Raw genomic sequence first — 25823 nt, 5'->3', positions numbered from 1 at the left:
AAAGGAATAAACAAAAAACCAAACCACAAATAAAAAAGTAAAGAGCAACAAAAAGGAAAGCCTACAGCACCCCGGATTCCCATGTTGTCTCCAACCATAGTACTAACGAGGCCCTCAGACGCTTAACTGCAGTGATCGGACGGGAACTGGTGTTTTCGCCTAGGTATGGCCGTAGACAGCTACTATGTTTTGTCTAATTATTTAAGGTAAAAATTAACCGTCCATGTATGTGTAGAATCCAGAGGAATAAGACATAGTTTAGTTGCCTAGAAAAAAAGGTTGACCAAACATAGAGACGGTGAAAGAATATTGCCATTGAGATAAATCTATTTTTATTTGGCCCCTTCCAAAAAGTCAAGCAACAGCATATTATTGAGCCCGAAATACTACATATGAAGATGGCATATAGTCTTTACGTAGGGATCGTATTTGCTTATATTACAAATGAAGCGAATTAGAAAAACACTTTTCAAAAGTAAATGAATGAGAATTTGGTAAAAATTGAACAGTGAAATACCATTTTAGACAATAGGCATTCTGCAGCTCATCGTGTAGTTTCAATGGTGCAATTAAAGGAGACAGAGTCAAGGGGTTGATGATATTATTCCTGTAAACGATCCAGTATGTCATATGAAAACACAGAAAAGGTATGAATTGTTAGTGGAGCAATATGCAAAACAAGTAAAAACCAACTCAGACAAAGTTTGAACTGAAAGTGAAATTCATCGGTGGAAAATTTCTTTGTACAATATTGGACCGTTGGGTAGTATGCATCATAGAACTGAAGATAACAAAAGATGAAAAGTAGACAAGGTACACGAGTGCACGCTCTCCTCTTCTTCGTTTGACATTTTTCAACCAGGATCAAGGTATTCCCCTCTTGACTTCCAGCATGGATCTTCTACCTTTGGCGGTCCCTTAGCATGCCAGTTACGTATCGTGAAGCTCTTTTGCAAACAAATGATAATTGGGGAAAAATAAAATTATGTTTAAAAGTATTGATTGGACTTATTGCTCTAGATTATGCGTTACTAGCATATATGTATAACGAAAGCAGTATCACAGAAGGAACAAATCTTTTATGGACTTTATTGAGTGTCTTTTCTATTTGTATCAGTGTTTATGTTATTCATTTATTTAGAATTCCAACGCCAACAGAGTAGAGGAAGGAGCACTATTCGAGCGTTCATTAGGAATTAATGCATGATTTCTGGTTTATAGCGAAGGGATAAACAGAGTATTTTTATTCATATCAAGCCATTGAAGAAAAAAGCTGTTACCACTCCAGTCAATCTCTCTCAGCATCGGAAAACAGTGAAATGTTGAACGAAAGCACAAATGGTCTATGTCTTTTTATGCATCTTGACAATCAAGGATGAAGTTGGGGATCATCGGCTTGGCGAGCAATCATACAAATCCCTGATTTGCTTTCAACTAATGTGATAGAAACTCGTTGACAGAGGGTTCTACGTAAATACTCGTCTTGAACATGACTAGGTATGAATTTGCTATATCATTAATGCCTTTAACTAGTCTGATCTGATAGATTAGGCAAGCTATCATAGTCAATCAAGAACGTTCGGTTGAACAGCGAAAGGAAACAAAGATATAAAAAGCAAAGTACCAACATTATAATTGTATCAAATACGATGAAGAGACGTAAGTTTTGATTATGGTGGTCCATTAAGAAATTAAATAATACAATGCGACTAAAAGATGTTAGCACAATTGTCGTTAGTATGAAGCCAGTCTTCAAAACTTGGTGTCTGCGTTTTACCAAACACCAAATGTGTTTCAACATTCGTTCATTCCCTGAGTACAGCTGTAAGATGTGAGGCATGTCCTTCAATTCCATTTTCCAATAATTAAGTCTTGCAAGGATATGTCAACAGTTGAAAATTCGTAGGAATTCGGTTGGTGGAAATTGACTAACAATTTCTACCTAAATTGATACTATTATCAGTAGATCCTCAATTTAAATGAAGAAGGTTCATACCTGCTGGTGCAAGGTTTCTCATCAGTGTTTACTTTTGGACAGCAACTGTGTTTTGAAAAGACGCAAATCGTCTTAGACGAATTTCAATATGATATCATTTATTTTTGGAGATATTTGCAATAATATTCCCATGAGAATCAAACATTGACAAATAAATTATACTCGTAAGCTGGAGTTCAATGAAAGTTTGATAGAATTTCCAACGCGCCTGGTTGACTAGTTGGCCTACTTTTAAGGGAGCATCATTGAACATGCAAAATCAAAAACTTCTAACTCAGTGAAGCAGCTGTAAAAGCTAAAATGACATACCTTTCAGTCGTAGCAACAAACGTAAGAATAACATAAAATTGCAAGAAAATGAAGTTGTTAGACTGTAATTTACTATCCTATCTTAACAAAAGGTGATTTTGATTATATGTGTAGAGACAAACCTACATAGTTTACAAACTGTTTGCTTTTGAGTGTTCACTGAAAGGTAGGGAAAATGTAAGGCAGGGCTCATTCAAAAACAGCTCTTCAACTGTTTGATTTTTTTTTTTTCGATTTGTATGCAAATTTTGACATCGTCTAGAAATAAACAAATGCAGATAGGACCGAGTGATGAGTTTATGCGTTCCTAAGACCATTGGTAATTACGCTACTCTCTGGATAAGCTCAATAACGAAACGAAGCATTTACTTTCGGTAGAAGAAAGCTTAAATATACGTCTTTCGTCGATTTTGAAAGATAAACAATTATTGCAAAAGGGGTATAATTATGGTATCAAGCGAGTAAAGATGGTAGAGCGTCTTTAAATTTGAAGCATTAATGCCTTTAGATGTCAATCTGGCAATAGAAGCATGAGCTTTCTTAACCAAATATAGCGGTTGAGTTACTGATAGCAAACAACTGTCAGCCATGTTGGTGGTGATGATGCTTTGGATACTGAAGCAAAGAAATTTAGATATAATGGACAGAATAGTCCTAAGACATATATTGAAGGTTTGTAAGAAGTTACCATAAAAAATAAATGTACTATACCACATTAGGTGCTCATTCAAAAATACGCTTTTTTCACGGTCTACATTACACATATGTTTGTTTATGTGTTTGCTATCATTACCCAATTTTTCTTCCAAGCATAAGATGAAATATATAACATTCCTAAGACAAGGGGTGAAATAAATGAAACATTTTCCAATGGGTTTAACATTCCAGTACTAACTGATTCCTCATCAAAGGAAGGAGAGATATTCTTAAAGGATTATGATATAGCCAGCAGAAAAGGAAGACTCGAAGAAAATATTTGAAATGAATGAAAAAACCAAAAAAAATTGGATGAATGTTCGAAATCGGGAATGTCATTAAAAAACCAAGAACATCATCCTCTTTAGCAGAAAAGATACTTGGGTGGAACAGGCGACTAACTTTACTATACTTCTTATAGTAATTGATCGATTACAGCGAAGTCTCGATTCTATGCTATAAAGTATGGCCTATACACAGGCAAGCATGGATACTTTAACGGGCAAGTCAATTGAATTGATATCAATTCCGTAAGCCTGGAGAACAAGGAGCCGAGACGAGAATGTTATCCAATTATGGAAGCGTGATTTTTGAATGGTATTAGTCCGGATTCAGATTTATCTAGGACTACTTGCACTCATGACATTGATCTCTTCTCTAAAGATAAATGTATTTAGTACTTTAATGGACAACAAAAACGAAATTATTTTTCTGAAAAAAGATACTTTTTAATGCTCTACAGAGTTTTCAACTAAAGAAGTCAATGAAGGACCAAATTACTGAAATTCATATTTCCATTTAATGAAAACAGTTGTTACCTCTGGAACAACACTGCGATTACAGTAAGGCCAAAAAAAAAAGTACAAGTCAAATAAGTGAAAGTGGCATTTTTAGACATTATAAGTAAGATGGATAAGTTTTAGTAAAAAGATTTCCGTTATTGAAGGCTTTATTTTGTTTATCCCAACATCGACTGAACTCCTTGGCCTAAATTTTTAACTTAACCATTTTCCTTTTGACCATATTCAACTTGTATTTCATTTTAACAGTCTTAAAACAAATTGGCCGTTTGGTCTAGTGGTATGATACCATCTTAGGGTGATGGTGGTCCTGGGTTCGATTCCCAGAACAGCCCAATTTTTTTAACCTCTTAATCATGTCTATATCAAAGCGACAAAGTTGTAGTGTAAAGTGCATTGAAATGAATGCGGCTGCTATCATTGTTTGATTACTAATGCAAGTACACACATGCTATTTCTCCTTTGATTTAACGATACAAGAAAAGTCGACGTAAGTTTAGATTAAGTCAATGCTATTTTAAAAACCAAGGTGAGCATGATATATTTTCAGATATCTTTAACTTATGCAATCCAACTGTGTGCGCCATGATAGAAACGTTTATCACTGCTGTAATTGAAATGAATTACCACAAGCTCATCCTAATATATTATTACCCAAGCGAGTAGGAATTGTAAATAATGCTATTAAATTGTTTTAGGTTTGATCAAATTCGCCAAAGAAGATATCTTAATATCTTTTTGTACCTGAGGCCTTACGTCCCTATGTTTACAATGAAGCAACCCATGCCATGATACCTAAGGTTGCAAATACAAAGATGAATCATTTATGTACATAATATAATCTTTTTAAAACCAACTACTGACTATTATCAATTTCTTTAGATGTCAAAATTTACTCCCTCCTCTTCGACTATATAGATCAGCTCCATGCTTAAACAATATATGACTATTATCGTAGTTCATACTAATAGATTTTGTAAAAAATCTCTATGTGTAGTAATATACTCATCCATTTCAAGTTCTCTTTTCTTAATCAATGACAATTTTTGTTTTCGGCTAGTCTATCACATTATTTTTTTATTATGAACAGCATTGTCAAGCAAGCACTATAAAAGTAATACATTCCCAGGTAGCCAAGTTTTTCAAAGAGAATACAAAAAATAAACAAAAAAATAAATAAAAAAATATGCAAAGATATTTTTCTATAGTACGTTTGAATAGTGTTTGATGTTGAGAGTCAATTAAAATACAGGGTCAATTGCATTTATATGAAAGTTACAAGCTTCTAAAGTATAAGACAGAGTTTACTCAGAGACTAATTATAAAAAATTTCTTCATTCGCAGAAAAACTAACAGATTCCATTTTCTCATTTAGTTTAGTCGTATGATAGCACAGGATATAGAAATTTCAGTGAATCTTAATAACTTACTATATATAAAGAATTATTTCTGCTTTCTTGTACCGACATTGAATTCAGAGGCAAGTTGATATTGAATGATATAATGAGTAAACAAGTAATTTACAATTATATATTTTTTACTCTACATTACTTTCAAGTAAGCATCAGTGGTGTAGCGGTAACATGGATGCCTTCCAAGCATCAGCTCCGGGTTCGACTCCCGGCTGATGCAAAAATGCAAATTTTTTTGCGGCATCTTAAAACATAAAAAATGCGTGAAAAAACATATTTTATTTTCCCGTTTCCATCATCGAAACTCTGGAGCATGGGATTGATTTCATTTTTGGTCTTTTCTTTGTTTGTTTACTTATACAATTACTGAAAAACTTGTACGATATAAGCGACTCTTAGTAAGGGAGCCATGTACAGTCTACGATTTGTACATCTTAATAAAAATGTAAAGATTCAATATATTAGTAAAGCTTGTATCGTACAATGGTAGTCGTGAAAATCTTAGACAGAAAGTGTAGGTTCAAAGTGTTGATTATAACGATGACCCACAATTGGTAACTTGTCCAAAGTAGCATAAATTTCCTTGACTTGGGTTGCAGATAAAGGTTTGGAAGCAGCCTTCAAGTTTTGCTCAATGCGTTGTGCATTCGTGGCTCCCGGAATGGGGATAATGTTGCCTTCACCTACTGTGATCAAAAAGCTCAAAGCCATTTCAGAAAGCGTTTGGTTGTAAGACTTGGCCTGCGCTTCCAAAGCTTCAACACAAGCGAGGTTCTTCTCAAATATTTCGGGCTGAAAACGATCGAAGTGTTCATAAAAAGGAAGAGAACTTACAATCTTTTCTAAATCGTCTTTTGTCTTGACGGCACCCGTAAGTAATCCACGAGCAAGGGGGCTGTAAGCAGCAATGGGAATATTCAAACTCTTGCAAGTTGAAAGAACACCGTTCTCCTCAATCTCACGTGACCACATGGAATATTCCGCTTCGACAGCAGCTATGGGAAGAACAGCATGAGCACGACGAATGGTTTCTGCAGATGCTTCACTTAGACCGACACTACCAATCTCGCCTGCATCGACGAACTTTTTGAGAGTCTTCATTGTATCCTCAATAGGCACGTTGGGGTCGACACGAGCACACTCAAAAAGGTCAAGTTTCTTGGTGCCGCGGAGATGAGTAAGGACGTTCCTAACACTTTTACAAACAGACTCTTCATCACCCCGTGGACTCATGGTTTCATCCATACCTCCTTTGACAGACAAAACAACTTTGTTAGCATTTTCTGGCCTCTTTTCAAAGTAGCGAGCAAGCAAATCCAAATTAGCTGTAGGAGGATCCAATCCGTAGAATTCGCCTGAGTTCCAAAAGGTGGCTCCATGCTCCACGGCATAGTCCATAGCTTCAAATGCTTGTTCATCAGGGATCTGCTGATATCTCCAAGTGAATCCCATCAACCCAAAACCAATAGGTCCAACTGGAAATCCATTTATAGCTAGCATGTTTATAAAGTCAATTCCAAACTGTAATGTGTCAAGAAATGTTGTCAGTACTTCTGAAATTCGTTCCAACCAAACTCTTTATTTGGTTGATTTGAGTGATTCGATAATTGTAAGCCGACTAAAGTAAACAACCCTAGTTGTACTACGTGAATATATATACAAAAATGTTCAGGGATCTGATTATCTACCCTTATGTAAAAGGAGCATCTTTATCTGCTGATGAGTAATATAATTTCGCTTTTGATTGTCCTTATCAGTTGAAAATCCATTGCATATGAGTTGTTGTTTGTTTATTTTGTATTATGGGATGACCCCTGTGAGCCTACGACCATTATTCATACTTCCTTAACATTCTGTTATATTAATTATGTTAACGAGGTATCCGACTTGATATTCATCTTGACAAAAGCAGTGAGTGAAGGTGAACCCAAGAGGGAAAGTTGGATGAACAATTGGACTTACATCTAAGCAAATTTACTGCTGCAACATACTGGAACCACCTACTGTAAATAATGAAGCCTGTGATTTTTTATATGTCATACGTAGCGTTTGTTAGATAGCCATAAAGAATCAATTTATTTCAACTCCTGTGGGTGTTTGTGAATTAAAAAACACCATTACTTTAGGATCTCTTATATCGAATGGTAGGTAAGTTGATGTCGTTCGTATCAAAAGGCAAAGAAGGCAACTTTTTTTTTTTCTTATAGTAAATCATAAAAGACATTGATACTTTAGACTAAAGAATTTTCTTCCCCTAAAAACCCGAATTTCATTAAATAGCCAAGTAAGTAGATAAGCTAATCTGTACAAAAGGAGGGAATACCATCAATAGAGTACTTAACAAAAAGAGGAACCGAGCACTTGAACTTGAGTTGCGAGTATCAGACAAAAACGTCAATATCACTTTTCTTTTCTTTTCTTTCTATTTTTTTTTTTTTTTTTTTTTGTATTTAAACCATAAGCATTATTAACAGCATATTAGTGAGAAAACCTGCTCACTAGTGGAACTTCACTTAACGCTTGGCAGCTGTATCCAGTAATTAATAAGCCAGGAGGAAGTGATTCGTATGTATTGTACACCTCGACTACCATTTCCAAAGTTGAGAAAATAAATCGTTGATCAGGACAAGAGACTCGCTCTGCTATACAGACAGGAAGATCTTTAGGCCATCCATTCTGTAACAGAGCATCGACGAGAATATCCAATCGATGTAGCGCCATCAAAAAGACGGCTGTCTGGGAAGCAACAAATGGAGGTATTACCGGCATAGCACCTTTTTGACTTGTACCAGTACAAACGAGAAACTGATCTGCTACTCCTCGTTGAGTTATGGGTATTCCCGCGGAAACGGGAGCCATCAGCGCACTGCTGATACCCGGAATAACTTTTGGAACATACCCATGCTTATGGAAAAACAATACTTCTTCACCACCCCTTCCATATATATAAGGATCACCTTGCTTCAATCGCACTACATAGTCACCTCGCTTTAATGCATCCAAAGCGATTTCATGAAGCTCATCTTGGGCTTTATCAGCATTTCCTGGAAATTTCCGCGCAATAAATAAAGGTGTATGACGAGGGATGAGTTTTAAAACAGACTCAGGTACTAACTTATCGGCTAAGAGATAGTCGGCCTTTTGAATAGCATTTCGGGCAGCAATGGTCAAAAGCTCAGGATCTCCTGGTCCACTACCCACAAGCACGATAGAGCCTTTTTTGTTGGTAGGAAATTCATTGGGGTCTAAAGGAAGAGATACTTTTTCCTTTGTAAGGTCTTCTTGAGAGGACATACTTGTCCGTGAGCTACCAGTGAAAGAGGGCTCACTGGAGGTGAGAGGTAGCATATAATCATCTGAGATAACAGAAAGAATATCTTCTTCAGACATACGAATTAGTTTTTCGAGGGGCCAGAAATCACTAACGTGATTAATCCATTGTCTCTTTTGTGGATTCTTGGTAGAGGAACGGGCAACACCAAAACGACGTACGGCTTCACCGATTCCGGGAGGCAGACTACTAACAACATGTCGCAAAAGCCTTTGCGCAATTCGACAACCGTTTGAAGTAGTACTAAGAGCTATCTGTAAAGGTGGTTCTGACCAACATGCCGGAAGAGTAAAAGAACATAGGGAAGGACAATCTACGATATTAACGGGAATGCGGTTTCTTTTACAGAGGTCATATATTTTCTCGTTTAACGGAAATTTCGTATCGGTAATGAAGACTATGTCAATAATATAGCTAGTGAGAGCATTGCCTAACGTGAACAAAGAAGTAGAAGGGTCGAAAGAACAAATGGGTACTAGATGTACCTTATCAATAGTTAATTTATTCTCTTGAAATGGGCCCAAATCAAATCCTCCAGTAGAGGTTGATCCACAGAACCAAACAACCTTTGAGACACCCTTTGACAAGCAAAGGTCTACTCGTTTGCATGCTGATTTCCCAGAGCCAATTACAATAGCAGCGGCATTCTCCAATGAGGTAGAAATAAGCATTTTTCTTTCGAAACAAATGGTACGAAAACCAACACTCTGATATGCTTAGACTTTAATTCTCGTCAAATACCTATGTATAAAAACACAAGTAAAATCGTGCAGAATTTGATAAGGTCGTCCAAAAAAAATTATTTTCCAATTTCCAATTCTTGAATTTATTACCTTTGAGCGTACTTAACCGGTATGCACTCAAATTGTTCCAAAAAAAAACACGCAAAAAGCGTCTCCTCTAAGTCACACAAATAAAATAGAGACAGTATTCTTTACGTTCCAGTTTCAGCGTTTTCCCAATCTCCTCTATGAACTTGTTTTGTAAGATGCTTTTCGGATACTGAGAAATTTTTACAACACCGTAAACCAAATTGTATGTACCAACACAGTTCGTTAAGTAACCCAACCCTTTTTGACTTTCCAACGATTCTCGTAATATATTTAATGAACTACAACGTATTCCAAGTAGGGTAAATAGGAAACTGCTTGGGATACACGAGAATTTAACACGTCGAAAACACAAGCGCTAATGGTGCAAATTTACCCAATGATTGTATCAGACAGTTTGAGGTTGTATGTACTAACAAAAGATCAATGGGGTCTGTAATAATCAGTAGTAAATAGACACTTGGTAATAAATAAAAAAAAGATATAAAGCGAAGGTATTCCTCTGGAGAAGCCTGGTCTTTGAATATCATCACTTATAACGTCGTAACATGATATCCTAAGTTTCTATTGATCCTGGCCAATCAGAACATATAAGTATGGGATAAGCCAACGCTTGAATCTTACATATACTCTATATATATATATCAAAAATTTTAACCTTCCAAGTAAGCATCAGTGGTGTAGCGGTAACATGGATGCCTTCCAAGCATCAGCTCCGGGTTCGACTCCCGGCTGATGCAAAAATGCGAATTTTTTTGCGGCATCTTAACTCATAAAAAATGAGTGAAAAAACATATTTTATTTTCCCGTTTCCATTACCGAAACTCTGGAGTATGGGATTGATTTCATTTTTGGTCTTTTCTTTGTTTGTTTACTTATACAATTACTGAAAAACTTGTACGATATAAGAGACTCTTAGTAAGGGAGCCATGTACAGTCTACGATTTGTACAAGTTAAACAAATACATCTTTAATAAAAATGTAAAGATTCAATATATTAGTAAAGCTTGTATCGTACAATGGTAGTCGTGAAAATTTTAGACAGAAAGTGTAGGTTCCATCTGTTCATTATAACGATAGCCCGCAACTGGAAACTTGTCCAAAGTAGCATAGATTTCCTTGACTTGGGTTGCAGATAAAGGTTTGGAAGCAGCCTTCAAGTTTTGCTCAATGCGTTGTGCATTCGTGGCTCCCGGAATGGGGATAATGTTGCCTTCACCTACTGTGATCAAAAAGCTCAAAGCCATTTCAGAAAGCGTTTGGTTGTAAGACTTGGCCTGCGCTTCCAAAGCTTGAAGACAAATGAGGTTTTTCTCAAATATCTCAGGCTGAAAACGATCTAAGAATTGTAAGAAAGGAAAAGATTTTGCAATATTTTCTAAATCATCTTTTGTCTTGACGGCACCCGTAAGTAATCCACGAGCAAAGGGGCTGTAGGCAATAATAGGAATATTCAAACTCTTGCAAGTTGAAAGGACACCGTTCTCCTCAATCTCACGTGACCACATGGAATATTCCGCTTCGACAGCAGCTATGGGAAGAATGGCATGAGCACGACGAATACTTTCCGCAGATGCTTCACTTAGACCGACACTACCAATCTCGCCTGCATCGACGAACTTTTTGAGAGTCTTCATTGTATCCTCAATAGGCACGTTGGGGTCGACACGAGCACACTCAAAAAGGTCAAGCTTCTTGGTGCCGCGGAGATGAGTAAGGACGTTCCTAACACTTTTACAAACAGACTCTTCATCACCCCGTGGACTCAAGGTTTCATCTAAACCTCCTTTGATAGACAAAAAAACTTTGTTAGCATTTTCTGGCCTCTTTTCAAAGTAGCGAGCAAGCAAATCCAAATTAGCTGTAGGAGGATTCATTCCGTAGAATTCACCTCCGTTCCAAAAGGTGGCTCCATGTTCTACAGCATAGTCCATAGCTTCAAACGCTTGCTCATCAGGGGTCTGCTGGGGTCTCCAAGTGAACCCCATCAACCCAAAACCAATAGGTCCAACAGGAAATCCATTTATAGCTGGCATTTTCAGTATTTCTGAATTCGTTCAAAACTTGTAAAATATAAAAGCTAGGCCAACCAAAATTTAAATTTGGTTAAGTTGAATGATTCAAAAATTTAGGCCAACAAATATGAGAACGACTCCAGTTCTACTTCGTGAATATATATATTAATAATGTCCAGGAATCTGGTTAGCTGCCTGACGTAAAAAGGGCATTCTAATCTGCTGATGACTAATATAATTTCGCTTTTGATGCAGAAGTTCTTCCGTTTTCTTTGACTGTAAGCAATTGATTCTCAGCTTGGGTGTCATTGGGTGTTTTCAATCAGATAGTAGATTACGTACTGGGATAGGGTAGTTTAAACAAAGTAATAAAAATAATACAAATTCGGTATTGTGCTGTAACGAAGAGTGTTGAACGACATTACTTTTTGCTAACAAACCTTGACAACCTCTTTTAAGTTCCTTTTATGGACTCTACAAGTGTTTCGCTATTCATCCTATACACAAATTTTCTATACTACTTTGGCGTTGTCAAATCTCAAAAAATACAATGAATTCCGAGTATTCTCACTTATTTGAGAGGTTAAATGAACAATTGAATCAGGTGGAAGAGATATTGCAGCCTTTAAAAGACTCTGAATCTATTTTCGATCTTGTCGAGGAAAAAGATGATTTAGAACAAGCAAAGCAGTATGTAAGTCTTAGCTATGCCATTAATTCTGCTCTGTATTCTTATTACAAGCTTCATGGTGCTTCTACAAATGAAGCTTCAATCATGTCTGAGTTACAGCGAGTCAAGCAATACGTTGGAAAAATAAAACACGCTGAAAAGCAAGTCCAGCCTAATTCAGAAGAGAAGAATGACCAGCGTCCTAAAGTAGCAAAAGAAGCTGCTTCTCGGATTATCAAGCATCATACTTGAAACATTTGCGTTTTACTTAGGAATTGTGGTTCATTAGTTTTGCTTACGTTCCTGTATTTTATGGCGACGAATCTCATATCATTGTTATATGTAATCTATCTCTATATGTATAACAAAGGAAAAAAGAAACGGTTATTTGACATCAATTGTTTATAACTATAGTTTCAGGAAGCTTGGCCTCGAAATCTTCTAATAACGGCCATTATTTCAGAGTACTCATGATTTTTTTTAACAGAAGCAGAAACGGGAAACAGCCTCCTCGTTCATGAGAGAATATGCAGACTTTCAGCATTTTTTGGATACAAATAAAAGGGTTCTGTAAACCCAAGGCCTATCGTAAATCGCGATGTGCCAGTTCGGATGTCGCGCCTCTATGTCAGTTTTCAGCAACATTCTATATGTTGCTTTTCTCACTCGTTGCAAGTCACATCTTGCTAAAATATTTGCATCAGTCTAAATATCATCTCAAAAAGTTCTAAAAAAAAAGAATGAATTCTAGGGGTTTTTTGCTCATACTAACATCATGTTTGGATCTTCATTAATCAAGCGTTAATGAAGGTTCGGGTTGCAATCTCCACGATCAAAAAAAATAAAGAGTATCCGTAAAATATAAAAAAGTTGGAACAAATTCATAGCATTTGTCAATATTTGAAGAGTTACGTTTCCTTCATAACATTTATTTCATTACAGTCCATGAATGGCGCGCGGTGGCATGGTAATCCGCCTTAAATGACAGTATAGCCACCATCCACAATCAAGTCTAAACCAGTAACAAAAGTAGAAGCATCACTAGCAAGGAATAGATATGTACCACGCAGTTCCGTGCTCAAACCAATACGTTGCATAGGAACGTAAGGCGCCCATTCCTTTCTAAATTGATATCCGGGCATGTCGGTAGCAATGTATCCAGGAGACACAGTGTTCACACGAGCAAAGCCAGCCCATTCCACGGCCAATGCCTTGCAGTAATGCCTGACGGCAGCCTTAGAAGTGCAATAGGTCGAGACAGTTTGAGGAGTGTTGACAATGGATCCCGACATGGAGGAAGTAGCAATAAAATTACCAAATCCTTGCTTTTTGAAAATTTGACCTGATCTAGATGCAATGCGGTGAATCGACGTTACATTCACATTCATGACATGTTCGAACTCTTCGGTAGTGATTTCAGTGGCCTCTCTTCTGTAAGCAATGCCAGCATTAGCAACGACAATGTCGATTTTCTCGTGAAGGCGCTTGATTTCTTCAAAAGCCTTTTCTACAGATTCCTCGCAGCCAACGTTACATTGGACAACATCCACACGGACTCCATTTTCTTTGGCCAATTTCGTAGCAATGTCTTGACAATCAGTACTGTGATAAGTCATCACAATATTCGCACCAGCTTGAACAAAGGCTGTAGCAACATTTAAACCGATACCTTTGCTTCCGCCGAAAACAACTGCATTCTTTCCTTTCAGGCTAAAGAGGTCTAAGGTATGTCTGTTCTGAAGGTCTGTGGGTACTTCGTTTACTTGAAAAGTCATTTCGATATTTTCTGTAACTCAAGTGTAGATAAAAGCTTGATTAATGCTTGCGACAATGTAGAGGATTCAGCGAACTATTTATGTCTTCTGATTATGATATAAGGTTGGACCGCAAATTCTTATTTCCATAAGAATACGTATGCGTTGCGGGTCTGTTGTGGGTACGTAACCAATTACGTCTCTTTTGAGAGTATCAAATGAAAAAAGATTCATTCTCAGAAATTAGTTTTTTTTTTTAAAAAAAAGAAAAAAAAAAAGCGGAAAAGGAGAGCTGAATTCGATAATAAACCCTAAATTAAAGTCTCCATTCAAAATTCTTCCTTCCACGCATATCTCCTTATGATAAAACTGCGAAAATTTTCATATAGACACGTCACTCTCGTGGTGTTGTTTAACCAATTCGCAAATCTGTTTACGACATTCTATGACATTTAAAGGAAAGGTTCAGTAAGATAGAATAAGGTTGAGTAGATACAAATTGGTTTCAATAAAGAACGTGAATAAACAAAAATCAAAACAAAGGGTTTAAAGTGCTGTTGAAATGAACTGACCCTTTTCATTTCATTCGATCTCACGGGACATGGAATTTCCCCTCAAGATACCGAAAATGGTCTATCTACTCTGGTCTGGTCTGGTTCTGGTTCTGGTTCTGGTTCTAGTTCTGGTTTAGTATTGGTGTGTCCTTCCTCTTCTTAACATAAAAACAATGAAATAATAATACTTGATTAGACGAGAAAAGAATCACGCGGAATTCAGTAAAAGTATTATTTCTGAACTACCTAATTGAAAAAAAAAAGTTCAAAGAAAGCATGCAATCAAACTTTATATTACCTTTCATAGAATACGCTTCACAATGAAACATATTACAAAGGCTCACAACGAAACACAGATATGAAAAGAAAACTGAAAAGAAGGACAGCTTGTCAAACAAGAAAGAAAAGTTTTCCCTTTCTTTTTAGTCGGTGCCCTTGATTTGATTCACGTTGTCATTCCTATCATCCAGTTAGAAAGAAAGCTGCGTTGATAAGCACACCATCACCCACTTAGGATAATTGACCCGCTTATACTAGCTAGGATGTGCTATGCTATTCTATGCTATGCAGGCTGCTAACGATACTGGCTATGCTACGTTAATACTTACCAGAAGAGAGTCTTGGTTCCGTCACCCCAAGGGTACTTTTTGAAACGCAAGTTTTCAAATCTAAAAACTCAGTGTTAGTGATTGGCCTTCTTAGAGTGCTGCTATTGACAATCAACCATCCTTCCCAGGACAGCACTGCTGCTCTACTTACGTATAAGGAACATCGATTTCAGGATCATGATGATGCTCGGCGTGTTCTTTGTGTTTCTTGTCTAACCCATGTTGTTAGTAACTTTTTAAGCATGCATAGATAGAAAATGAAGAAATAGTTGAAAACAGAAATGCAAAGCTTTGGCGTTAACGAAAAAGACGGGTAAACCAAAAGATGCCCTCTTCTCTTAGCCGATAGAAACACTTACAAATGTAATAAGCATTCAAGCTTGATAAAACCAAAGCAGGACCGCCGACACTAATCAAACACAGATTAATAAACGGGAACGAATTTATAGAAATCGTGGACGAAGAACTTACTAGTAGGTCACCTTCTTCCAGAATTCTGCATTTATGTTAGCCTCTTTTCATCTTAACAAATCAAAAGAACCTACCGCTGGAGCGTTTGGCGTGTTCTTGCTCAGCTTCGACTTCTTCCAACCAACTCAATTTGGCTTCACTGCTGTAGGCTCTGGAAACCGGAGAAACAGCCTTCTTGGTAAACAATCCACGAGAGATTTGGCAAATGCGTCCAACGGAGCGATTCATGATCGAATTGAGTCAACTTTTGCTACTTTTCAAGAAATTTCAAGGAGATGGGGGTTGTTTACTCCCTCTTCACCTGTCCGCTCTCTCTCTCTCTCTTTGTGGTTTCCGCGGTTCCCTATATCCATCCGTGGCTTATCCGTGATGCATCTCCACAACCATTTACAATAAACTTTCGGTAAGGATAGTTCATGAACTGACGTGCTACTTCCTTTGTCCACGACCAACCACCCAAAAATATTCTTGACCAAAACCTACCACGAGCCTCAACAAAATCCATAATATTTGGATTTTCCTTCTTAATTTAACCTTTGAATTTTTCGTTTCCAAGGCTAAATTCGGTCGATTCTTGTATAATTTTGAATTAGAACGAATTTTGCTTCGTACATTGAAAATTTCTCTTCTTCATTACAAAGGTGGCTTTTTGAATTTTTCAATCGCCTCCGACAGTCTACGGTTGTGAAGTGCGGTTTTCAAGAGCGTTGACCGGTTTTTGAAGGTCATTCTTGCATATCACAACTGATTCATTTAGAAATTTTAATCTTAATTTTATAAAAAAAAAATCCTTCGTTTCTATTCTCTCCACTACGTTTCATTCTTTTCCCGGTTATCCCCTAAAGTTTTCTGCCAAATATGAAGTTCCGTAGCGCCACCACTTCCCTTATTCTGCTGCTTGTGACCATCGTGTTTTTCGTTTTGGCAATCTGTACCGCTCCATTGTCCAAAAAAATTGGTCTTTCCAAGAACGATGATGTTATCTTTGGAACCTTCGGATACTGTAAGGGCTCAAATTGCAGTAATACTATGGTCGGATATGAACTGGATTACTTGAACAACCATGCCTCTCAAGGTTTCCGCACGACGACCACTGTTCGTCAAAAAGCCTCATATGGCTTAGTGCTGATTCCGGTCTCTGCCTGCATTTGTGCACTTGCCACGATTTTGCTTTTGTTTGCTTACATTGGTCGTATTTCCCGTTCCCCCGGCTTTTTCAATTTTGTGGCTAGTATTCTTTTCTTTAATGTTTTTATAACTGCTATCGCATTCGTCATCTGTGTAATAACCTTTGTCCCTCGCATCCAATGGCTTTCATGGCTTGTGCTTGCTAACGCTGGTATTCAATTTATCGTCCTCTTATTGTTGTTAATTGCTCGCAGACAAGCCGTCAAGGCTCAATCTAAGTATATTCGCCGCTCTCATGCTGATAGCATGGCTTACAACCCCTATTCTCTTCAAAACAACAGCAATCTTTTCTCTACTTCCTCCCGTACTGGCGACCTTCCCAAGTTTGCTGATTATAGTATGGAAAAACCCGTTTATGACACCCTTCCTGAATACGACGGACTTTCTCACAAACGTGGTGATTCTATCAAGAAATTGAAGCCTACGTTAAGTGGTGACAGTCGCTCGATGTCCTCTTATGCTCCTGAACCTGCTCCTCAATCTTCTGGATTTAGGTTTCCTTTTATGCGTAGCAACAAGCAAAACAATGCTCCCGAAAATCCATTTAGAGATCCTGAAAACCCTTTCAAGGATCCACCTCCAAATCCTTGGTCTATCGATGATATTAAGCCTCCAAAGTAATCGTTCCTAACAGGGTCATTTTTGAACATGCTGGTTGGGTGCGTATATCACTTTTCGAGTTTCACCACTGTTTTTTTATTTCGTATTTTTCTATTGTTATCTTCTACTTTTAAGTAATCATTTTATTATTTTGTGGTTTGTTATTTATATACATAAGTGGTTTTTCTCTATCTATTTTTAGAAACAAAGTGTGCTCTTATTTGTGATTGGTTGTTGATTTTCATTAATCTCTTTTTTATGATTTCTTTTTTGCCTATGTATGTTTATCATTCAATGACATTACTTGACTATTTGTAAAACTATTCAGTTATGTCGTTTACATTCAATTTATTTTACAATTACAAAAATTCGTATCTTCACAAAAAAGAATGATCGTAATATATTAACCAACACGTTCACTAACCAAAAAGTTTCTTTGAAAGCTATTAAATTTCATGAAGCACAGAATGCAATATAGAATTATCATTTCCAATAAGTTCAAGTTCCAATCCATCTAGCCATTCTAGGCGAGAGCAGGATAGAGTAACTGCTTCTGTATACATTTTCCGACGATTTTTTCCCGACTCTGACATGGTTTCAATAAATGCATGGTCTTTGTCAGCCCATTTTCGTTTTGGATGTCTGAATGTTCTTTGAGACGATTGGTCAAAACTCTGATGGTATTTAGAAGCAGCAGATAATTCATACACAGGGTCATCAATCATAGGATAAATGTTGAACGTTAAAGGATTCATCCGTAAGTCAAGGTGAGTTAACTTTTTCAGATGAGACAAAGTTTCGCATACGTTTTTCATCTTCTCGATTCTGTTACCGACAAGGTACAAGCGGTGTAATAAAGAAAACCCTTTCAGAGCAGAAATTTCACTTATATAATTGTGTGACAGATCCAAAACTCGAAGGTTCGGTAAGCTCTTTGCAAAGTCAGGAGGCAATCCTGTTATCTGTATATTCGCTAATTCCAAATATTTAATTCCCAATAACATATTATGGGTTTGGAGTACTATAGAAGTATTGTTCGATAAATATAGGTTCCTTATGTCCAAAGGAGGTGTCAACATGTGTGTACCAGATTTGAATTCTTGGGATCGAAAAGAGAAATTAGTCAATCGCTTAAGCCGATAAATATCAGGAATACGGGTAAAGCAGTTATAATCCATATACAATGTCCTTAAATTAGGGAATTGATCCACTTCTAAATGCTGTATAGCATTGTTGTTTAGGCGCAAAACACGCAGATGAATCATCGGTTGACTAGCCTGCAAAGTTGTGAGTTGATTAATATCCAGCTGTAGCACCATTAAACTTTGAAGAGAGCTGATTTCTTCAATGTTTTCCAATGCATTATTCCCCAGGAGCAACTCTTCCAATCTGTTTAAATTTGAGTTTGTGAACGATAGTTGCTTGAATCGATTTCCGCGTGCGCTCAATTTGAGAAGTCCGTCTAAACGCAATATACCATCTATGTTCCATAATTGATTATTATCCACGTTTAATTCACGTAAATGAATCAAAGGAGAGAGAGCAGTCAGATCTTCTAGCTGATTAGCTGATAAATCCAAATATTGAAGATTTATCAAGTGAGAAAAAGTAGTAAGACTAGATAAATGATTGCCGACAGCATTTAGATTTCGCACCGAAGAAGGACTTCCAGTCAAGTAAGATAACTCATTACCCTCTATATTGAGGTCTTCGAGACAAGGGCATTGCTCAGAAAGTCCAATAAGGGAATCTAATCCCCTCCTACTTATGTCTAGTTGAATTATCCGTTTCCAGAATGGACGATACGGCTCTACATCTTCAAGTAAACGAGTGATAGATTGCTTTGAGATTGAAAAGCTGTAATCCTCATCCAGCGCTTGATCATCTTGGGTTTTCTCAGGGGAAGTAAAGGTGGAGGTTGGACCATCAGCAGGAATATTGGATGAATTGTTGGCAAGTAAATGATTGAAATCATCATGACTATCATCTTGTGGTAGAAAATCCTGGAAGGAAAAAGCGATGTGAGAAGGGGTATTGGAAACATCACGAAGAGAATAGGTTGAATATTTAGGATCTTTATTATTCTCTTTCCTCATAGGATAAGAGTTCGGCTGCTTTTTGTGAACATTAGGGTTCTTATTTGAAGGAGGACTAGAACCTTGAGCAGCCTTATATGAAACAGTGAGATTTGATGAAAAATCATCTTCCTCTTCTTCAGAACCAAAATCAAAAGCGATATCAGAGTCATGACCGCGACGGCGCCAGCGATTGTGTACACGATCATACTCCATTGACCCTTGGGTCGTGTTGATGCCGTCGGGTAAGTCTGCTGGAGTGATAACAACCATGTTTGGATTTTCTGAATGTGGTTTATAGTCTGGTTGAGTATGATTATCATTTCGTATTTTTCGGTTGTTTGACTTAAGAGAGTCTTTCATGCGGCTATCAGAAGAAGGAAAGGAAGATTGCTTTTCACCTTTTGTTCCTGACGATGATTGAACAAGAGAAGGCGGGGAGTAATTCGAGATGCTTTCTGGCTGGTTTCGGTGTAAATCCAAAAGCTTTTGCTTTTTTTCTAACTCACGCAAGTGCAGCTGATCACTAAGAGAAGGGAAAGCGTTAGAGCTATCATCTTTGCTAAATTCACTAGCCTCGTTTTGTTCCTCTTCCTCTTGAAGACCGCTTAATTTACGAGGCAGAAAAACAGTTGATTCACGACTTGTAGCTGGTATCCGTCCACGGAGCTTTGCCATGACTTCTTCTACTTCTTGGTATAAATCTTTAGTATTAAGCCCGGCTTTTCGCTCGGTAGTATGCGCAGGTTTGGAAACTCGTCTGGAGCTCGGCAAAGGAAATGAATCCTCTGCAGGTGCTTCGAAAGAATTTGAATTAACATCCTGTGCAAGTTGATTTAGATGTTCACGGGTAAAAGGATCGCTGGCACCTTGAAAAAGCTTTAAGGGAGAAGAGTTACCTTTCTGGACGGAAGGGGAAGAAGCTAGGGAAGAAGGGGAAGAAGATTTTGAGGAACCTACCAAGGAAGATTGCCGCTGTCGGGAGGAATGCGGAGAAGCCTCTTGCTTAGCAGATGAAGAAGACGTCTGAGAATGAGGTGAAGTAGAACCTGAGACAATAGGGGGTTGGGAGCTTGTGGTCGGAGGAGAGCTTTCTAAAAAACTAGGAGAATGCTTTGTTTGTGAAGAAAAAGAATGCTTAGGAAAAGACTTGATATTATAGCTTCTTGAAGGGTCAGAGGAGACGGATGCAAAGGGGGAACTCGGGGGATTTGGGTTAGAAGAGGAGTCTGGTCGTTTTTGGGATGAACTGGAATGATTTCGTGAACTACCGCCTCCATCAAACAGATTTTCTAGATCTAGTTTTGCAAAAATGTCACGAGCCACTGGGTTTTTCGCGTTAATCTGTTTCCATTGCGGAACATCTAAAGAGGATTCTGATCCCTTTTTAAAGGTTCCTGGCTCACTGGAAGGAGCGGTAGTTACCTTCTTAGATGAGTTTGTATTCGTAGCACTAGTAGAAGACTGAAATTCCTCCTTGCTGTCAGTATCTTCGGAAGTCGACTTTGGAATCCATTCTTCGCTTAGATCATGTTCAAGCCACAGCTGCTCCATATTCATTTATGCTACTCTCATGTCTTCTTTACGCCGTTTCGTGTTTGTTTACGTTTGGTTGGCATCCCTTTTGGCTGCTAGAACATAACGTGCTTCTGTGTATTATATTGATACTTCTTCTCTTTCACTATAAAGCATATCGTATGTTAACGAGAGTTGTTTATTCCTTGCATCTGGGGAAACTTGTATGTTTATAAACAAACTGGTTGGAGTTTATAGAAAGAAATTAACAATGTATGAAAGCATTGGAGTCAAATTCTATAATGTTTCAATTTATCTGTTTCGAAGATGTATTACTCAAAATACGAAGTGTTTTGAACAACTGCATAGGATTTTCTTTGTTTTTTATTTTCATCCCAAACCCTGGGTGTGAGCAGACTGTACTGTTGTTGGAAGTACAAAAATTTGAAAGGTAACTTTTATGCAATGAGGTATCTTGAATAATGAGCGACATATTACTTTTCTTCTTCTTTCGTTGCGGGAGGGTTAAGACATTACGGGAAATTGGTTGATTTTTTACAGCAGAAACATCTTTTTGTTACCAACATATTATATTTCCTGTGTTTCTCCTTATACGCGTGCGATTTTTCTTCTCTCTTGTTTTGTTTATTTTTTTTTACCGAAGGAGAACATGCTCTACGTTACCTGGTATTCTACTAGTAGCAGTAATCCTACTGCTTAATATGATATCGACACTTTTTCATCTGTAGAAATATTCAAAGGTAAATGAATAAAGAAACAGCTAAAAATGGGCATAGCATTTCCGGTTTTAAGCTATAAATAAAGGTTCTTTGAAATTGAAAGGTAAATTAAATCTCAAGGTGAAGCTGCCAAGTTTAGCGAGGGTCTTTTCATCCTATGTAAATAGATCAATCTCAATGAGCCTAAGGTTTTGAGCAGCAACTGCTTTTTCATTTTCTTTCATTTTTTACAAAATATAATAAAGAAAGAAAAGATTAACTTTAAGCTCTAGAATGAAAGGATCATTTGTTATTGCTGAAAAGATATAATTATTTTTTATTGACATTTTTATCGACAGAAAAAATAGAATCGTCGCTCTCGTTCATTCGTATAGCGAACGATAAATGTATCGTTAAAATTTTATGGCAACGGTACAATCCGTTAGCAAACATTTTTACACCAAACATTGTCAAGAGCAAAAATAAAAAATAAAAAAGATTTCTAGAACTAGAATAAAAGTATTCTTTCTCAGGGATATAAATGAAGTTCCTTGAAACAACTGTCGTTGTTGGCTTGAACGAAAAAAAAGTTTCAAAAGATATTACTAAGAGGCATTTCTAGACTTGCTGACTTTACGTTCTCTGCATCATCTGAGTGATAATTGAATCTCTATACATTTAGTAATAAGCTTTTTAAAATTCGATTTGATAATTGTTTTTTCTTATATGAATAAGTAGACTTTCGAACGAGTTGATATAAGTATTTATTTAAAAACTCGTCAGATCTCACTTGACTTCGTTAACCTATCTAGACTGACAGTGAAATCCTACAACTTACGTATCCTTTGCCTACAACAAGCATTAAAAGAAAACAAAGTATTGCCAAAAGAAGCGATAAAACGAAGAATAATAAATTTCTGAAAAAGAAAAAGGTCGTTTCAATATGGTGGATTTAGATGAATGGATTGCAACGGTTCGAAAATGTAAATATTTACCAGAACATCAGTTAAAACGCTTATGTGAGATGGTGAAGGAAATACTGATGGAAGAATCGAATATTCAACCCGTAAGAACTCCCGTTACCGTCTGCGGAGATATTCACGGTCAATTTTTCGATCTTTTAGAATTATTCCGTGTCAGTGGAGAACTACCGTCAACTAATTACATCTTTATGGGCGATTTTGTAGACCGCGGTTATTTTAGTTTGGAAACATTTACATTGTTTATGTTATTGAAAGCCAGATATCCTGATAAAATTACACTTCTCCGTGGAAATCACGAAAGTAGACAAATTACACAGGTGTATGGATTTTATGACGAGTGTCAAACGAAGTATGGTAATGCAAATGTCTGGAAATACTGCTGCCAAGTATTTGATTTTCTAACTCTGGCTGCAATCATTGACAACAAAATTCTATGTGTGCACGGTGGCTTATCCCCTGAAGTTCGTACATTAGACCAGATTCGTATACTGGCTCGTGCTCAAGAAATTCCTCATGAAGGCTCGTTTTGTGACCTTATGTGGTCGGATCCCGAAGACATTGAGTCTTGGACTGTATCGCCCCGTGGTGCTGGCTGGCTGTTTGGTTCAAAAGTCACTAGCGAATTTAGTCACATCAATGATTTAAAGCTGATTGCTAGGGCACACCAGCTAGTTCAAGAAGGATACAAGTATCATTTTGATGAAAAAAATCTGGTTACTGTTTGGAGTGCTCCGAACTATTGCTATCGGTGCGGTAATGTTGCGAGTGTTATGAAAGTAGATGATTCTTTAGAACCTGATTTTCGCATATTTTCTGCTGTACCGGATGAAGACAGAACTGTTCCCCCAAGTCGGAAAAGAAGTGAATACTTCATTTAGAATAGCTACAGTGCTTTGGGTTTCTTGCGATGTATAGGTTGTTTTTCCAATTTAATATGGTTGATCATCATTTCATCTATTTTCCTATAGGGTTAATTTCTCATATTCATTTCCTCCGCTTCTTTTTTTTTTCTTTCTACTCTTCTCTTATGCTTGTCCTTCTGCCCCCATTAATCTACCGTCGTTGTTATAATCTAAAAGGCGTCTAATTTTAAGAATGTCTAAGCATCTTTGTCTGTCTTTTCTTTGATTTAAAAAAAAAACGATAGCATTTTCCTCAACTATTCTATGTACTTTTTGCTCAATGAAATTTCTGTTGATATATATCGATACATATATTTGCGTGGGCAAAACCGGGAAGTTTTTCTAAGGTAATATAAAAAATGTTTCAGAAGGCTTATCAGGAACCCAAAAGAGTTTTGAATTTGATTTTGACAACCAGTCGATGATGAGGTGGTTCCAATGGATAGTACCTTTAAGGGCAGTGATTAGGAAAGCTGTATCTTGCTTTTGAGACATTGTATGAATGATACAATTATGGAATAAAGTAAGTCTATTGATCATAGATTTTTAAATTGCAAAAATGCAATGCTTTTTACTAAAAGCAACCAAAACGAGCTCGAGAAAGTTTTTACCTAAAATGGCTATTTTCTTGAAAAAAAAACCCCCGTGAAAACAAAGCACGCTTAAATAAATGTGATTTAAGTGCTGAATAATGTTGTCATCATCTGTTGTTTTGGTCCTTGTGTTTGGATTACTTGTTGCTTTTACTTGAAGGATTAGGGTTTATACCGACTTTATTGTGCAATACTTTCTTGTCAGTGTTATAATAGGATTTGCTATTTCATTCTAACATGTTGCCAATTGGAAAGGAACATAAGGAATTTAGATTATGTTCAACCAACCATGTGTTGATCTTGTATGTGCTCGAAACTAAGCTTTATGTCGGATCTGGGGAAAAAGTCAAGTCACTACTATGAAAAATAAAGACCTTAATGCTCCAGATTTTGAGCGATAAGAGACGGTTGTTTGATTGTCTCGATCCGCAGGCGTGAAAAGTTCGACACCTGGATATGAAATTGAATTTCTACAACGATTAATGAATATAGAAGTTATAGCTCAACTATGATTCTAGTGACGAAGCTAAGTGTAGATGAAGCGTTGATGGTTTCATGTGAAAGGAAATTCCAAGAAAAAGTTACTTTTTAATAGATTTCAGTATTTGATACATGATTTATCGTCAAATGACAACCATATGGATATTTTTTGAAATTGTGTTTTGTCCTTTAATCTGCCTTGTAATGAGACTGCACATATGTTTATTATTCTTCCTTTCTTCCTATTGGTGTTGTGTTACAAAACACGCGATTTATGAATCCAAGGTTTGGTAAATCTGACATTCACTGATCGCTTTTCGTTAGTAACTTTAATGGAGAAAATCCTGTTGATTTCGTCAAGGTAAAATAGTACCTTAATATCAATATACTTTTTTATGTACCATTTGAACATTCTATATGCTATAGCAGTTGATTAGACTAAGGCCCGACATCATCATGTAAATAGACTTGAAGTTTCTTTTTGTCAACGTCAAATACCTAAGAATACAAATACTCTAAATTTAAAATTTCTAAATATCGGAATTAATTATACTTTGCTTAATTTAATTATGTTCAATGGAATTAAAAGTCATCTTTCCTTGGCCATTGTTGGACGTACAATTGACAGTCTAAATAATTGTGTGCTTGTTTTATAATAATAATACAAATATTAACGAACTTTGAGACCGTTCAAAAAAAAAAAATTCAATCACCTTTCGTTTTCGACGAAATGTTTTGTAAAAAAGTAAAATCCACAACCATGTTGGATTCAGTTACTTATATGAAAGAAAGAAATAACAGCGGATAAAATAAACTATGAGCAGTCGACAAAAGATTCGAAACTCTCATCGTCCCTGCTTTTTTATTTTCTTTTTATTAGTATCTTGAATTTTACTGAAGAAAGGGAAAAATATGTACTTTTGACTGAATTATTTCGAAATAAAAAGCCGTGATACTTCGCTAAGAGCCTATCCGGATTTTTAGTGTGAGCATATATGCGTGTGGAGAAAATAAAGGCTGCTTCTTCTAACGTTATGTAAGGATCAAAAGATTGAGTGCACTTGCGAAATCAGGAACGCATAATCAATTCAAACTTTGTTTCTTCGACATCGACGTAGATTAGAACAGAACTTTTGCAAGCTACAGGACTATAACCTGGTAAATATCAATCATTTTACATACTATGATTTCCACCCTTTACAATATCTACTTATATTTTGATTGCATAATTAAGTAATATTTCATTTTTTTTTTGTTATAGATTTCGTTCACATTTCCCTCTTAAACTTCACCTATTATACAATCCAATTTCAATAGGAAGA

At 36.7% G+C, this 25823-nt stretch overlaps 11 protein-coding genes and 4 non-coding genes across 15 annotated transcripts; 7 read left to right on the top strand and 8 right to left on the bottom strand.

Moving 5' to 3' along the window:
- Positions 1–58: 58 nt before the first annotated feature.
- On the bottom strand, positions 59–173 carry SPOG_16266. The gene has a single exon (XR_001203098.1). It is a non-coding gene; the product is annotated as a 5S ribosomal RNA (ribosomal RNA).
- A 750-nt stretch (positions 174–923) lies between these two features.
- SPOG_02381 (uncharacterized protein) lies at positions 924–1207 on the top strand (the record flags this gene model as incomplete). The annotated part of the gene is made up of 2 exons (XM_013168322.1): positions 924–1118; positions 1142–1207. The coding sequence occupies 2 exons, from the start codon at positions 924–926 to the stop codon at positions 1205–1207; spliced, it is 261 nt and encodes an 86-aa protein (XP_013023776.1).
- On the bottom strand, positions 1060–2906 carry SPOG_05347 (uncharacterized protein). Its single transcript, XM_013168685.1, has 2 exons — positions 1997–2906; positions 1060–1942 (listed from the first exon to the last, which is right to left on the bottom strand). Exon 2 carries the CDS (start codon positions 1853–1855, stop codon positions 1526–1528), a length of 330 nt encoding a protein of 109 aa, XP_013024139.1. The 5' UTR covers positions 1856–1942; positions 1997–2906; the 3' UTR covers positions 1060–1525.
- A 1158-nt stretch (positions 2907–4064) lies between these two features.
- Positions 4065–4136, top strand: SPOG_16265. The gene has a single exon. It is a non-coding gene; the product is annotated as a tRNA-Pro (tRNA).
- A 1226-nt stretch (positions 4137–5362) lies between these two features.
- SPOG_16264 lies at positions 5363–5433 on the top strand. Its single transcript has one exon. It is a non-coding gene; the product is annotated as a tRNA-Gly (tRNA).
- A 256-nt stretch (positions 5434–5689) lies between these two features.
- On the bottom strand, positions 5690–6713 carry SPOG_02379 (pyridoxal reductase Plr1; the record flags this gene model as incomplete). Its single annotated transcript, XM_013168321.1, has 1 exon — positions 5690–6713. The coding sequence occupies one exon, from the start codon at positions 6711–6713 to the stop codon at positions 5715–5717; it is 999 nt and encodes a 332-aa protein (XP_013023775.1). The 3' UTR covers positions 5690–5714.
- A 978-nt stretch (positions 6714–7691) lies between these two features.
- Positions 7692–9215, bottom strand: SPOG_02378 (uroporphyrin methyltransferase; the record flags this gene model as incomplete). The annotated part of the gene is made up of 1 exon (XM_013168320.1): positions 7692–9215. One exon carries the CDS (start codon positions 9213–9215, stop codon positions 7692–7694), a length of 1524 nt encoding a protein of 507 aa, XP_013023774.1.
- An 828-nt stretch (positions 9216–10043) lies between these two features.
- On the top strand, positions 10044–10114 carry SPOG_16263. The gene has a single exon. It is a non-coding gene; the product is annotated as a tRNA-Gly (tRNA).
- A 227-nt stretch (positions 10115–10341) lies between these two features.
- SPOG_02377 (pyridoxal reductase Plr1) lies at positions 10342–11711 on the bottom strand. Its single transcript, XM_013168319.1, has one exon. The coding sequence runs from the start codon at positions 11408–11410 to the stop codon at positions 10412–10414; it is 999 nt and encodes a 332-aa protein (XP_013023773.1). The 5' UTR covers positions 11411–11711; the 3' UTR covers positions 10342–10411.
- A 92-nt stretch (positions 11712–11803) lies between these two features.
- SPOG_02376 (substrate-specific nuclear cofactor for exosome activity) lies at positions 11804–13005 on the top strand. Its single transcript, XM_013168318.1, has one exon. The coding sequence runs from the start codon at positions 11940–11942 to the stop codon at positions 12309–12311; it is 372 nt and encodes a 123-aa protein (XP_013023772.1). The 5' UTR covers positions 11804–11939; the 3' UTR covers positions 12312–13005.
- SPOG_02375 (short chain dehydrogenase) lies at positions 11860–13978 on the bottom strand. Its single transcript, XM_013168317.1, has one exon. It carries the CDS (start codon positions 13832–13834, stop codon positions 13037–13039), a length of 798 nt encoding a protein of 265 aa, XP_013023771.1. The 5' UTR covers positions 13835–13978; the 3' UTR covers positions 11860–13036.
- Positions 13979–14424: 446 nt separating this feature from the next.
- On the bottom strand, positions 14425–15800 carry SPOG_02374 (cytochrome c oxidase subunit VIa). Its single transcript, XM_013168316.1, has 6 exons — positions 15521–15800; positions 15447–15471; positions 15335–15384; positions 15127–15187; positions 14976–15035; positions 14425–14826 (listed from the first exon to the last, which is right to left on the bottom strand). The coding sequence occupies exons 1-6, from the start codon at positions 15672–15674 to the stop codon at positions 14790–14792; spliced, it is 387 nt and encodes a 128-aa protein (XP_013023770.1). The 5' UTR covers positions 15675–15800; the 3' UTR covers positions 14425–14789.
- Positions 15801–16304: 504 nt separating this feature from the next.
- On the top strand, positions 16305–17461 carry SPOG_02373 (uncharacterized protein; the record flags this gene model as incomplete). Its single annotated transcript, XM_013168315.1, has 2 exons — positions 16305–17251; positions 17437–17461. The coding sequence occupies 2 exons, from the start codon at positions 16305–16307 to the stop codon at positions 17459–17461; spliced, it is 972 nt and encodes a 323-aa protein (XP_013023769.1).
- A 219-nt stretch (positions 17462–17680) lies between these two features.
- SPOG_02372 (SIN component scaffold protein) lies at positions 17681–20928 on the bottom strand (the record flags this gene model as incomplete). The annotated part of the gene is made up of 2 exons (XM_013168314.1): positions 17681–20734; positions 20896–20928. 2 exons carry the CDS (start codon positions 20926–20928, stop codon positions 17681–17683), a joined length of 3087 nt encoding a protein of 1028 aa, XP_013023768.1.
- Positions 20929–22370: 1442 nt separating this feature from the next.
- Positions 22371–25727, top strand: SPOG_02371 (serine/threonine protein phosphatase Ppe1). Its single transcript, XM_013168313.1, has one exon. It carries the CDS (start codon positions 22487–22489, stop codon positions 23402–23404), a length of 918 nt encoding a protein of 305 aa, XP_013023767.1. The 5' UTR covers positions 22371–22486; the 3' UTR covers positions 23405–25727.
- The last annotated feature ends 96 nt before the right edge of the window (positions 25728–25823 follow it).

The sequence above is a fragment of the Schizosaccharomyces cryophilus genome (genome assembly GCF_000004155.1).
Source record: "Schizosaccharomyces cryophilus OY26 unplaced genomic scaffold supercont4.4, whole genome shotgun sequence".
Taxonomy (NCBI): domain Eukaryota; kingdom Fungi; phylum Ascomycota; class Schizosaccharomycetes; order Schizosaccharomycetales; family Schizosaccharomycetaceae; genus Schizosaccharomyces; species Schizosaccharomyces cryophilus.
Note: the sequence above shows the minus strand (reverse complement) of the source record. Positions and strands in the feature narration are given on the sequence as shown.

Coding starts and splice junctions, on each gene's coding strand:
- SPOG_02375 (XM_013168317.1), bottom strand. CDS start 13,834: ATGACTTTTCAAGTAAACGAAGTACCCACAGACCTTCAGAACAGACAT.
- SPOG_02376 (XM_013168318.1), top strand. CDS start 11,940: ATGAATTCCGAGTATTCTCACTTATTTGAGAGGTTAAATGAACAATTG.
- SPOG_02371 (XM_013168313.1), top strand. CDS start 22,487: ATGGTGGATTTAGATGAATGGATTGCAACGGTTCGAAAATGTAAATAT.
- SPOG_05347 (XM_013168685.1), bottom strand. CDS start 1,855: ATGGAATTGAAGGACATGCCTCACATCTTACAGCTGTACTCAGGGAAT.
- SPOG_02374 (XM_013168316.1), bottom strand. CDS start 15,674: ATGAATCGCTCCGTTGGACGCATTTGCCAAATCTCTCGTGGATTGTTT. Junction 15,472..15,520: donor ACACGCCAAACGCTCCAGCG/GTAGGTTCTTTT, acceptor ACATAAATGCAG/AATTCTGGAAGAAGGTGACC. Junction 15,036..15,126: donor GAAATCGATGTTCCTTATAC/GTAAGTAGAGCA, acceptor CTGAGTTTTTAG/ATTTGAAAACTTGCGTTTCA.
- SPOG_02377 (XM_013168319.1), bottom strand. CDS start 11,410: ATGCCAGCTATAAATGGATTTCCTGTTGGACCTATTGGTTTTGGGTTG.